Raw genomic sequence first — 13,921 nt, 5'->3', positions numbered from 1 at the left:
TACACGGTTTAGTCAGGTTTAAGTGTTAAAATGAGCAGACAGAGGTTAGAAGGGTTTATGTTGCATCAGGGAGGCAGAAAAGCCCCTTCCCCAATGCATTTTTTATTAATTTCACTTTATTAGCCGACTTTAATCCCTACTCACAAAAGGGGGGGAAAGTAACAACAGATAGTCACAAACTCTGCAAAATCTTCCTCTCTCAAGGTTTTCTCATGCTCTGACCCTGGTTCCCCCAACCCCATTCCCTTCAAACCCCTCTTCATCAAAAGAGTCAGCCCATACATTTGTATCTGAAAATGGGTTCAACTGGTTTAGTTATTTGTCAAATGATGGGAAAAAAAGAAGAGAATTGGGTGGCCACCACCAGGCAACTTGCTGTTCAGGATGTTGGCCTGGCTGGGTTGACCACATGGCACAGACCTTGGAGGCCACAAACTGCTGGGACTCCAGATTTCTGCCGGGGCTTTGGACCGGCCCTCGGAGCCCTCTCTTTGTGTTGCCCACTTTTTGTTGGGCGCTTGGCAGGTAGGTTTGGAATCACACACAATGTGCCGGCATTCCCCACATCTGTAATTTCAAGTGAAAATTTGCAGCAGCCACAATGAAATTCCCCTTTAAAATGGGACTCTCAAGCTTTCTTTTCATAAATAATCCATTCTAGACCCAAAGGTGTATCATCCACATTACAAATTTAAACCAGTCAAACCTTGCTTACCTACCTGTCATGGCAACCTTGCAAGGAGCTCTGAGGACCATGAAGTGTTTCCACCGGAAAATACTCAGTGCTGATCTCCAAACAAGAATTGTAGGAAGTCACTGAAGAGCCAGTGTGGAGTAGTGATTAATAGTGTTCGACTAGGGTTTGGGAGAACCTGGTTCTCTCTCTGCCATGGAAGCATGCTTGGTCCAGTCATATATTCTCAGCCTAGCCTAACTCACAGGGTTGTTGCCGCAGGGATAAAATGTGCAGAAGAATAATGGTCTTGTAAGCCACTTTCGGTCTCCACCGGGAGAGTAGGAAATAAATAAATAAAACTAGTTTCAAGCCAATTTAAATATGCCATATAAACATGTGTGAAAGCGTGCCCAAGCAGTTGTCTTGACACAGGGGACATTAACAACCCCGAGATGAAAATGAAATAACAAACAAGATCAGGGCTACATTTTGTTCACAGGAGTTCCAGAATCTGAGTGGGGCTGGCTTGATCCTGTGGAACAGGAAGGGAGCAGCTAGGAGGCCCTGAAAAAGAACTGGTGGGGAAAAGCAGAGACATCCTTGCCCTTTGACAGCGCTGGGAGAGGACCTGGGGATCTTGGCTCTCACTTCCCACAGTCCTCAAACACTGAGCCAGAGGCCTGCTGCCAGGTCTTTAAAGTCTATCGACAAGTAATCAAACACCTGAAGCAATCGTGAAGTAGGGGCACAGTGCCTGTCTTTCGCTAGTATGAAATGACAACCAGTCCCCACTCATTAGGGATGGTGCATGTGGGTCGGGGTGAGCTGGGCTCCTCTCGTATGTCAAGAGGTGCCAGCATCAGCCTTCCGATTATTTTTGTGTGCGCAAGACAACGGAGACCAAGAGAAGAAACGGCGGCTTTGCCCAACACTGGGCAGGAAATTAATTAGCCACTAGCAAGTGTGGCTGAGACTGCGGGATCAGAGCAACGGAGCCAAAGTGGGCAGAAGCCAGCGACAAAGAGAAGCTGATGGCCTCTTGCTCTAAGGAGGGCCTAGCATGTGCAGGGTGAGCTGCAAGCAACATCCTGTTCCTCCATTGTCTAGGATGGGGAGAGAAAGGTTACTGAGCCAGAAGGTGCATGCACAGAAGGCATGCACAGTTTGGAGGCAAGCAGCAAGACTGTCTGTTGGAAGGTTCTATTTCGTACCAGAGTTGGGGATTAGACTGCCCTCCTCCTTTCTCTCCCCACCTCCAATGACTTACTAATTTTGATTTTGCCATCTGAAATGCCATCACCCCCAATCACCTGTTTCTTGCTTCAGATAAGGAAGTCTGTGAAAAGGGTAGCTCAGGGTTACCTCTTGCCACAGTCCTTCCCCATATCCCCATCTTTGCTTCTTGCTCCGTGCTGAGATTCAGCCCCTAATTAGAGGTGGCCAGGGACTTTTCATGCTCTCATTAGCTTCTGTATTAACGAGGTGATTAACATCTTTAATTAAAAGTACACCATCCTCAGAAAGTGACCTGAGTCTCTAATCAGGATCCGGCTTGGGAGGGACGCCTGGTGAATGGTTGTTTGCGTTTCCAGCATGACGGTCTGCCTCAGACAGGCCTGGTCTTTTTGTTCAAAACTGCATGCATCTCTTGGGAAGGCAGGCAAAAAAGGGAGGGCATTACATTTCACTCCAGCCACCTCCCCCTAGGTGCAAGTAGCAAGGTTAAGTAATGGGTGCAACATGATGCAAAGCTGGTGTAAAAGAACTTGCAAATATATAAAGCATCTTAAATTATGTAATCTTTCTTTTTTCAGAGAGAAATAATTAAGCATGCTTTTAAGGTGGCAAGTTAAAAAAAAAGATGCCAACTTGCTCTGAGGCTCAGGAAGGGCAGCAGGCCATGTTGGATGGAATTTTGCTTGGCTTTGGAGCCTTAACACAGTAATGCACTTCAGGCATTGGATGCTGTTTGGGGAGGGGAGACAACGGAAGACAGGTAATGGAGGGAGTTTGCACAATGCTTTTGAGTAGCTGACCAATGAGGACTTGAAATGTTAGTGGGGGACCTGTTAAAAGTCCACAACTGTTCTTGATGGTTCCTGGGGAGAAGGCACAGGGCTAGGGGGGTGGTGGTGCATGGGTGTGCCATCTCAACTGCATGCTTCCTGTCTAAACAGAAAAGGCATTTTACTGTTTTCTATTGAAGTAATACCATTTTTCTTCATTATATCTACAGTATGTACCATGCCTAATATTCTATGCTTATTCAGATTTCTGTATAGTACATTGCTCATTAGATGTTTCCTCATATTGATTGTATTAACCAATACTGCTTATGAGATGTCTCTTCGAATGAACTGTTATCGGCTTACACTAGCTCTGTTCACATGTTATAGTGAATGCACATCCATCCTGCATGAACATCCATCCATCTGTTTCTATGGAAGAGCCAACATGTATTTGCTTGACAAATGAAACCAGGGACTAGAACCTTGATAAACGTGTGGTGTCCATCGCACATTAAGCTGTACATGCATTGATTGTAACATGAGAATTACCCAATGCGCATGTAAAGAGAAATCAAGTGTACACTGTACATGGATTGTGAGCGTGTTCACTGTAACGTGCAAACAGGGCCTACTGTGCAACTTGTTCTGAGCTTCAATCAGAAGTAAATTAAAATAAAATAAAATAAATCACACATTTAAGCCAGTTTGAAATTACTTTGAAACGAAATGGATGGGCACGGCTGAACCATTTGACCTGGAAGTCTTCTGAGCCTAGATGTGTGAGATTTTGTTGCGGTTACTAAGTGGTAATCGAAGTGAAATCTGTATACGCTCAGAAGTCCGTTGTGGAAAAAAAACGCCAGGCTTATGCTCTGCATATTATTTTGCTGAGGATTCTTGGCAGGTCATCCTGCTGTCCTACATACATCCGCCCTGAGCCTGCTTGCGGGGAGGGCGGAACATAAATACGATACGATAAAATAAACAAATAAAATAAATGGGGTATAGACAGGAGAGAATGTAAGCTGGTATGGACCAGAACAGAGTACTGGTAAGAAAGTGGCTAGATACCTCCCATCTTTTGTTTTGAGCTCCCCTGAGTGACTACCACAAATCAATTTAAGTTACTGTCACTCCCGAGTAGGAATGAATGATTTTCACACAGTAGGTCGTATAGCTGACTTTTCAAGTGCAACTCAAAACTTTTTTTTTTTACTGGATCCAACCCTTTCCTCATCAAAAAAGTGGCTCAGGGCTATGATAAGAGTGTCTTGACTTCAGAGTGATGAGTTTAACAGGGTTTTCCCCAAATGTTTAAGTGATATGCCAGTGATATTTAGTCAAGAAGGACTATTAGCTTCATTTAAAAGAGTCTCAAAACACCACCTGGATTTTGATAACGGTAATATTTATTTTAATTGGTTAATTAGCCAATCAATCGTTTAAGGGCAAGGCAGTTAATCGACTGAGAACCTTAAAAATCCATCACTGGCCTTGTGTCTCTGTCGTGACCACAAAGTAGCCATGAATTTCTTCTTTGCCCGAGAGTAGGGGAGAGGGAGGGAGAAACAGAGGGGCAGGAGAGAAAGAAAAAGGAAAGAGGGGAGGAAGAAATGAGCGATGATGGCTGAAGAGAAAACGCAGGAGAGAGAAACGAGGCATCAAGATACTGAGGAAGGGAAACGGCAGAGGAGAAAGACATTGAACAGCATTAAGCAAAGGAGAAGGAGACGTTGCGGCCTCTTGCAACGAATATTTTGGGGAAATCTTAATGTATGCAAATGACATGTAAATGAGGTCCCCCGCAGGGATTCCTGGCCAGTGGCCAGCATGGCTCCATTCTTGGCAGTTCACCCTTTGCCCCCACCTTAGCAGCTCTGCAGTCACAGCTTACTTCGGCCCCAGGGAACAGGGAACCATAGGTACTAAGTGGTTTCTCAGACACTGGTTACTCTAGGTGTCAGTAGGATCAAAGCCTGTCCAAAAGCCCGTAACATGGCCCAATGCCTGCACCTGCTGAATCTTTTTAGCCAGGATTGGCTTTCTGGTCCCCATTGTCATCACTGCCTTGCTGGGACTGTGACATACGCCCTCCTGAATTACCTCTGCAATGCTGCCTGCTGGATTCACAGCATCAGCAACACTTGGTCTATACCTGCAAAATTTGAGTCCAGTGGCATTAAAGCCTTACAAGATTTTCAGGGTGTAAGCTTTCAAGAGTCAAAGCTCTTGCGTCCAATCAGGCAGAAGGAATGCCGAGTAGATCTTGGCAGAGGGCAGAAGGCCATGAAGTGCCCATCCACCAATAGGCAGCTTGGATGGAATGGAAGCAAGGGGCAAGAGCACAGGTGTGACAGAGAATGCAAGAACAAGGGTGGGAGGGCAGGAAGCACCTGTGGGTGAACTCTGGTACAAACTATAGCATCTTGATTGAGTTAGGTCACTGGGAGTGCAAGCGCCCATATGGCTGCCTATAGAACAGCTCAAGATGGAGGATGTGATTTTAATGTGCTCGGCAGGGGAAGCCCTGCAAACTCCTTGAATGATGCCCTATCCAACTATGATCACCTCAATCTACTGGAGATTACCACCCATGTCTCAAGGCTTCTAGACTGCCAAAATGCAGTCTTTGGTGGCTGACCTATAGCTGTGAAACTTGCTTCCCTTGGAGATCACCAAAAGCCCACAGATGTGCACCTTTTGCAAATGTAATTCTTTTAAATCTGGGCTGAGATTGATCTTAAAATACTTATGTTATTCCAATCTACTCCAAGTATTTGGGTTGGGAACATATTCTGGTCCCAAGCGGAGATCACTCACCCTCTATTCTTGCTTCCTGATCATTCCTAATTGCTGTATATTACATTTTCTGCAGAGGCATATCAGGTTGCTTTTCTGAGAAGGGTGGGCTTATTGCATCCAGAGCTATTCCCCTAGATCAAATGCCTGCTTAGCGGAGCCTCAGTTATTCCCATCTGTAAAATGGGCACATTTTACATTTGCCTTGAGCCCCAATTTTTTGGGCAAAAAGAAATAGGCATAGTATCTGACAGAACTATTGTGAAGTAAGCATTTAAAACTGTGTGCTGTGTTCTTTTAAAAGTAACTATCCTTCTGAACAATGTGTCCTTTTTGTATGTATTTACATAGACATTTATATGCATTGATGTGTATTAGACATATTAAAATGTTATTGCTTATGGCCAGACTGTTCTGGTATCAAAATTAACGTGTGCTTCCACAACGTACACAAGGCTAAAATTTAATTTAGAGGCAGTCTAAGGGAACTTGCATAACATTTTTCAATATTTTTTTAAAGAAAAAAAGATGCAACATTGGGTAGAAAAAGATCTAATGAAAATTGGCTGGTTTTTAAAATCAACTTTTTCACATGACTCTTCGCTTATTTTTCATATTGCATAATAATCCTTGAAACATGTTATTTACAAAAAATAGTGCCTACATGGTAGATCTGGTAATCTTTTTTCCTTAAGAGGTACATTAAATTCCTTCTTCTGAGCATTCCTTGATTTTTTGCAAAATAAGAAATAGATTCCCAATGCAAGTCTCTGTGCCTAATTGGGTCCTGAAGGGGGAATCTTTCAACCAAACTGCCCAGTTTTAATGCTTGGAGCTTCTTGGTCAGTTTCTTTGTCCCAACCCCCACAAACCTCTGTTAATGTTTCTCATCCAATGGTGCCCTGTTTCTAACCATAACTGCAAAGATTTGGCATTCCCACCCCCACCTCCCTCTTCTCCAGCTCCTTCTTTAGATATCACAAGGGCGTCAATGCAAAGATTTTGTGCTCCACATGAGAAGCTATTTATTTTTAAAAGCACTTAAATAAATTATCTTTAGCTGAAATTGTTTGCATTTAAAAAAAATCAGGATGCCTTCTTAATGCAAAACCTGCTATCAGTTAATTGTAAAGCCAACATGAGATGAGAATTGAAAAGCACTTGGGATGCTGGAAAAAAAATGTGCCTCAGAAAGGAAAGAATAAATTACACTCCGTTTTTAATTAAAAATAAAATAAAATAGCACAACCCTCCAGTCCAAAGCCCTTTGATGCCCTGCACCAGTCCACGGCTGCATTTTTTGAAAATGGCAGGAATAGATCAGAGCTCGCTGTTCCGTCTCCTTCAATGAAGTAAGGGAGAGAGCTTGCGTGGCAGCAAATCTTCCACATGTGCTTAGGGGTCTCTGTGCCCAGAACTATTTGGGGTTCAAGCCTGAAGTGAATTTTTAAAACCCACTCTCTAGCAGGCTGGCACGACCTCTTTCCTCCCTTTCTCCCTCTGACCGCTGGGAGAAAGTCCCTCCTCCCTTACACAGCATCTCTGAGGCTGAAATTGCAATTGCCTCTCTGATTGGGCACCGTTTCCATGCTAGTTTGCCTCCTCAGATGGCAGGCAACCGTGAACTGTGTTTGGGGGTTGCTTCTGAGTTTGGCATTTCTCAGCCAACGTTTGAGACATATGCGGCTCAGTCTTGCGTTTCTGATGGCTTATGCGAGTGTGTGAATTTGTAGCATTCATTTAACCACATGAACTGCATGCTCAAGACATTACCTGAGTCTCTGCTTCACGTTGTACCTGCATAAGGCTAGGATAGTCACCAGAAATTATGCCTTTTGCATGGGTCACCTCCAGATTAGGGGTAAGGGAAGCTCAGCTGGCCCTTCTTTCTCCTCCTTTCCAAGATGGGTGGAAACTTTTCAAGCAGATTTTGGGGGGCTGGGGAAACTAAGCTAGTTGTTACTGTATCTTCATTCGTCCATTCATTCACATTTATTCCCTGCCTTTCTCCTCAGTGGAGAACCAAGGCAAACTTGCATCATTCTGCTCTCCTCCACTGAATCTTCTCACAACAACCGTGTGTGGTAGGTTAGGCTGAGTGTGTGTGCCTGGCCAAAGCCCACCCAGTGAGCTTCCGTGGCACAGCAGGGATTTGAACCTGGGTCTCCCAGATCCTAGTCTGACACGCCAACCACTACACCACACTGGCTCTTCTTATTTATTGTAGTGGTGATTTTGCTTTAGGAGTTGCCTACATATTTTGATGGTCTCATTAGCTTTCAGCACCTTTAAGGGCAGAAATGGGGAGTTATGAAATAACCCACCCACCCAGGGAAGCCGCAGCTCTGAGACAAGACAAAAACTCTTCCAGGCTTTAATTGTCCAACAAGAAGATTCCATTTCACTCATTCCATCGGCGGATTCACATGATAAGTTTCCATACACATAGGTGCGGATGCTTAAGCGCATCTCATCCATAGTACAAGAACCTGGATGTCCTTTCCTCTGAAGACAAAGCTGATTTTTAAATGTTGACCTTTGTGGGATTAGCTCTGGCAGCAAGGCCTTTGTGTGATGTTGCTTCCCAAACGTTCCAGCAATTTTCACCAAGCTCTTGCAAACCACAAAGAAATAAGGCTTTGCACCAGCAGCAGTGATGATGACTAGAACTGTGGACTATCCCATTTCACCCAGCCAATGTGCCACTTGCCAGGGCCTCCGCACAACTGCATTGCAAACAGCCACCTGCCCCGTAGGAACCGTGTGCATCAAGTGAGGCTTGTGGCTGCTTCATCCCAAATCTCCGTGTTAGAGAAAAATGTAGGCATCGGCACTTGGAAAGCATGACTGGAAGGTATCTTTGGCCACGAGCACTCAATGTGGTTTCATAAGTGACGGTGAATGGGAATCATGTCCATATAGGAAACAAATCCTGCGTCAAGTGCTAAGATGTAAGGCCACGCCGAATACCTCGATCACGGCTCATCCCAGTTCCTCTGAGCCACTAGGGATGCTGCTACTATTGGCAGCTGGTTATTTGAGAACCAGCTGTGTACAGCAGAGCATCTCTGTGTGTGCCTCATGTGCTTTCAGAGTCTGGAATTCCTGAACGGCTCAGTGAGCGAATGCACCTGTGGGTGCCGCATAGCAGAGGCAGAGAGACACATACCTGAGTGCAATGCCATATGCCAGGACCTGTGCAGTTGTATGTGCGCTTAAACAGCAATGGAAGCTTGTGGTTAGCAGACTCGGCCCAGCTCTCTGCAGTAGCAGCAGTGGGGGAGGCATCAAAGAGACTGTACAAACAGGACAGTGACTGGGGGGAGACATTTTGGGGGGGACAGAGGGGAGCTAGATCAAAGCAGCCGGTGAATCCCAAGAGGGGAGGAGCTTTCCCTGCTTTGCCTGCCTGCGGCACTAATGACCTTGATTAGCTTTCACCCTCCCCTCCCAACCCCCTGCTACAGCTCCTGCTGGCTCCTGGTGGGAGTGGGGTGGAGGGAAAGCCAACACGCTTGTGTGTGATTCTGCCACAAAGGATGGGAGAGAAAACAAATCCTGCAACAAGCCACTTCCAGGCACAAATGCAGCCGCAAATCCCCAATCCTGCCTTTGTCTCCCAGACCACAGATACCTGCCCTGGCTCAGCAGAGGTCGGAACCAGCCCTTCTCTCTGATCACAGTCCAAAATCTGGTCTGTTCACATGCCCCATCCCATCCTTGGAGGAAGCCTCCTCCAGAAGACCCTGACTAGCCATTCAACACTGCCCAATTAGTGTGTGTCTGCGCATGCGCATCACCATCTAGGAAACCCAGAAGAAAGCTGGCCAGAGAGGGCACAAAACCCATGGAAATGCAGCTGGTACTTTTCTCAATGGCCCGTTTTCTCTGCTTCCCTACAACTGATGCCTCCTTAGGCTTCTCCCTCTCGCCCCGCTCCCCACGGCCTCCCATTTCCTGACATCTCCATCACGCAACGACTTCTTTGCAATTGACAACCTTTTTGAAGAATGAAGGAGATTAGAATTAGATGCGCTTCTCCTGCCGAAAAAATTATTTGATACTTGCAGACAAAGGCCAGCTGCTGACGGAAGGTCAAGGGCTTGCCTCATCAAGGGTGGGGTGAGGAGCTCCCCCACCCATGAACGTGGACTCAAGAGCCACGGATTCAAATATTAGGTTAGTATTGAGAGGCCTTGTGCTGGCCTCAGTTCCTCGCCTAGAAAATTGAAACAGGTGGCTTGCCTCACAAGCTTTGGTATGAGGACAAAAAGGCGGAGTGAAGGCTGCTTGGAGGGCTCAGCGAGGCAGCGTTTGTGACCCCACTGCCTCTGGAATATAAAGACCAGGGCTTTTTTTCAGCTGGAACGCGGTGGAATGGAGTTCTGGAACCTCTTGAAAATGGTCACATGGCCGGTGGCCCCGCCCCCTGATCTCCAGACAGAGGGGAGTTTAGACTGCCCTCCACGCTGTGTGGCGCGGAGGGCAATCTAAACTCCCCTCTGTCTGGAGATCAGGGGGTGGGGCCACCGGCCATGTGACCATTTTCACCGAGAGCAATTTACACTTTTAAAAACTCCCCCCTTGTTCTAGCTGACCCAAAGTGACGTCACTGAGCAGTCCTGAGTTCCACCACCTCTTTTCCCAGAAAAAAGCCCTGATAAAGACTTTTGTAAAGGATGTGAGCAGACCTTGGCCCTAGCTACCATGCAAAACTGTCATCTGTGTACTCTGAGATTGGCACACGACGCGGGCAAGGCAAACGCACTTTCTGACGGGATTTTGAGTTGCACGGCGTCTCGTTTAAACCTGCACTCGTAGGTGGTTTGCATGATGGTTTGCCCAGTTTAATGAGATGCCATGCCAGCCAGCGTCCCATGGGGAAGTGCTTTTGCCTCAACAGTGTCATGTTTCCATCAAGCCTGAGCCTCACCCAGGAGACACGGGCCTTGCGGTTGACTGACAAAAACACCCACACCCTAGGACCCCGAGTACCTTGAGACTTGAGTACCTTCCTGTTTCTCCTTTGTTCATGCTTGCTTCCTATCGCATGGGGAGCTGAGGTGGAAGGGGGCAAAATCCCCAGCAAGCTGCCCCTTATGAGGACCTCATCGGTCACTGGATCTTGGTCTTCCTGCTTATTCTTTTTCTAGCTTAAAGAAAGCATTATGCGGAAATGTCGTCTGCCCGTTCCTGCAGAGATCCACCCATTCCTCTGGCTCTTCTTCTCCATCTCCCACAGATGGTTCCCTCTGTTCCTACAAGCTGGTCAGAGTCCTGCTATTCTGACTTCCTGCACCCCCCACCCTCTCTCTAGCACTCTGAGCTCTTCCGCCTTCCCCAGCTGGATCCTTCTCCTTGCAGTGAATGGCTTCCCTGCCTAGTCTTCCCTCATGTTGTAGGAAACCCTCTGCGAAGGGTGCTCAAGGAGGCTCAACAGGCCACTTCCACGAAAAGATCCAGGAAGGATGCTGTAAAGGAGCATGGGTGGACATTCTCCAAGGACCCCCAAATTTCCATTTGGTGGAAATGATTAGAGAGCCAGGGTGGTTCCGACCTCCATGTTGTGGGAGAGAGCAGATGGTATGTGGGGTGGAGTATGGCAAACATCGCCCCCCAGTCCCTACCTGCAGGGTATCGCTCATTAACGGGCCAGTTGTCCACCTGCAGCGTTGCGTTGCCACCGCTCCGAGTGAAGCGCACCACGTGGTACTTGCCGTCATTCACCATGGCGTTGCTCTCCTCGATGGTGATGTCATCTGTGCCCACATTGAAAATGACCCCAACTGTGCCCTGATCCTGGAGAAAGCAGAAGGAAGGAGAGAGAGAGAGAGAGAAGCAGGAGAGAGAAGGATGTTAAGAGCAGGGAAAGTGGCGAGAGGGAGTAGGATAGGTGGGGACAGCAGGCTTTATTTCAAGTGAGGTTCCGTCCTGGTTTGTGCTTTCAATGTCGGGGTCTTATGATCGATCTGAGCCAAAGGCTATTAACATTTGGTTCGACTGATGCCCATTTAAGAAGTACAGAATTCTTAGAGACATGTCATGTAAAAGTTATGCATGCAACAGCTTTGTGCTTCTTCCACAATTACCAGGCTGTATCATTCAAAGGAGAAAAGCATGCCTGCCAAGGATTTTTTCCCCATCAAGTTCATAATAATTGCTACTCGGGAGAAGGCAGAGTTATCCCTATCTCTTTCTGATGTGATGTCACTAAGGACTCTGGCTGGCTCACTGTGCCATGGGAAGTGTGACCTGGTCACCCAGGTGGGAGGTTTGAAAATTAAACAGGAGGTGGAGTAGTGTGACGTCCATTTGTGCACACTCGACCAGATGCCTGCCGACAACAACTAGGGTGGAGTTCAGGAGCCACGGACAGCCCAGAAACCAAACTGCCGATGCCATCAACTCATGATGCTGCCTTAAACCGCAGCAGAACCAATCAAGGCCAGTATGGTCTACTGTGATTGGCAGCAGCTTTCCAAGGTCTCAGGCAGAAGTCTTTCATATCACCTTCTACCTGATCCTTTTAACTGGAAATGCAGGGGGATTCTGGAACCTTCTGCATGCAAAGCAAATGCTCTGTCATTGAGCCACAACCCAACCCTTGGGACTGGTTGCAATATGGCTTGACCAAAGGACTTTGGAGCCTATATGGCACAGAATTAACAGTTTAAGTCAGGGTTTCCCAGCATGGTGACTATGGGCACCATGGCACCTGCCAGCACCTTTCCAAGCACACACCGAGTATTTTTAGACTTTGTATGTGGGGCTTTTTGAGTTTTCGATGTTTACGGTATAACATAGACAGTGGCTTTATGTAAAGTGCTTTACGTAAAGAATCATTTCCCCCTTTTTCTTTCGCATAAGTGCATTAGATGTCTGCACAATGAAGACAGATACTGCCAAATGAGGGTTTCTTAGCTCAACAAGTATGCTTATTTTGTATGTATGCAATAAAATATTTTTAAACAATATGTTAAATTTTAAAAGGCATCTCTTTAAACACATCTTCTGCCTGAAATGTTGAAAACCTACTATTAGAGTTATAGATAATCTCAGACCCTGGTATTTTGCAATTGGCTTTGCCTCCCACAGCAGCCATTTTGTGGTTGGGCCCATCACCCTGTACCAGAATGCCAAAGGGACCTGCAGGTCAAAAAAGGTTGGGAACCCTTGGTTTAAGTCATAGTTTGTTTCGGTTTTCCGAAATTATGACTTTGATGCTATTTCTTTACTTTTTTAAAAAATGCTTTGTTTATCCAGGGGTGTTCAGACTGTGTTTCATGCTTTTGGAAAGAGTGATGGTCTCATGCAGAGACCCTATGCCCAACTTTGGAACATGTGGGGATCATGTTCAGAAGAGAGTGCTTCTTTGCGTGCCCCAAACATTTGAGATTGTGGAGCAGTATTTCTGAGTACTCTGGGGGGCAAATACTGAGAAATCCAAAGGAACTGAGGTCAGGACAGTCCTGGATAAGGCCTTCTGAGAAAGGACTGTACCACTTGCATGCTTTGTATGCAAGTGATACAGTGATACATAGCTCTTAGAGCAATGAGGGTGGTAAATAACAGTCTGACTGCAGTAGTGGGCGATGCCAATTTGTCAAATGAGCTCTCCCCTCCCTTCTCTCCCTGCATGCCCTCGCCTGCCACTTCCTGGGCCTGACCCAGCACACAGTAGAGGTCTGCTTCAGGGTTTTAATACCTGTTAGAGAGAGAGAAGGAAAGCTTCTTCAGGGGGATGTGCTCTCTGGGGAGGGCTCACCAGCAGGCTTGGGCAAGAGGCTGCAGTGGTGCCATACTGGTTATGAAAAGCAAACCAAAGCCCCACCCCCCATCCCAAAAATGTCTTCCGTTGGAGGGGGGGTACTGTCTTATTTCTGAAATGACATAAATGGGCTGCACCATAGTAATAGGCTTGCAGGCTTCGACTCCAGTTAAGTGTACCCATTCCGCACTGCCACCATGTTTAGGCACTGTCAGTGTGCCCTGCTCAGTTCTGAAGATTTCATGGCTCATTCTTTGATTTGCCTCCTTCCCCAGGGGGCACCAGAACTGCCCCACACTCTGCACTTGCAGTGGCTCTGAGCGATCATAGCTCTCTTAATCCAGTTCCTGGCGCAAGCTCCGATGGACACTGCGCCGCCTAATCTCGTTTGCCTCATCAATAAGTTAACGATCAGGGCTGCTTAATTTCATTTGCAGCAGAGCAGTAATTAATTCAGTTCTGCAGCCTCCTCACTAGGCAGGAAGGCGAAAACCTGCAAGCCCAGGTGCAACTGGCTCAGGGGGTTGGGTGGTGGGCAGCAAGGTGCACGGACCTAGGTAAGCTCATGTGAACTTCTGGCAGTGGGCACAAGTATCTTTTGAGGGACAAGGGTTCCACCCAGAAATATGACCCACTCGCTAAACATGCCAAGGAGACATATCCCAGTCA

General features: G+C 46.7%; 1 protein-coding gene across 3 annotated transcripts in view; it reads right to left on the bottom strand.

Moving 5' to 3' along the window:
- NRXN2 (neurexin 2) overlaps positions 1–13,921 on the bottom strand; it is a 309,122-nt gene that overhangs the window by 42,782 nt on the left and 252,419 nt on the right. For all 3 annotated transcript variants that reach the window (XM_054990706.1, XM_054990724.1, XM_054990715.1), the window contains one exon: positions 11,112–11,283. In XM_054990706.1, the coding sequence (XP_054846681.1) occupies positions 11,112–11,283 (172 nt within the window). The remainder of the gene's footprint in view (positions 1–11,111; positions 11,284–13,921) is intronic.

The sequence above is a fragment of the Eublepharis macularius genome, chromosome 1 (genome assembly GCF_028583425.1).
Source record: "Eublepharis macularius isolate TG4126 chromosome 1, MPM_Emac_v1.0, whole genome shotgun sequence".
Classification (NCBI taxonomy): domain Eukaryota; kingdom Metazoa; phylum Chordata; class Lepidosauria; order Squamata; family Eublepharidae; genus Eublepharis; species Eublepharis macularius.
This window is presented reverse-complemented; position numbering and strand designations above follow the sequence as displayed.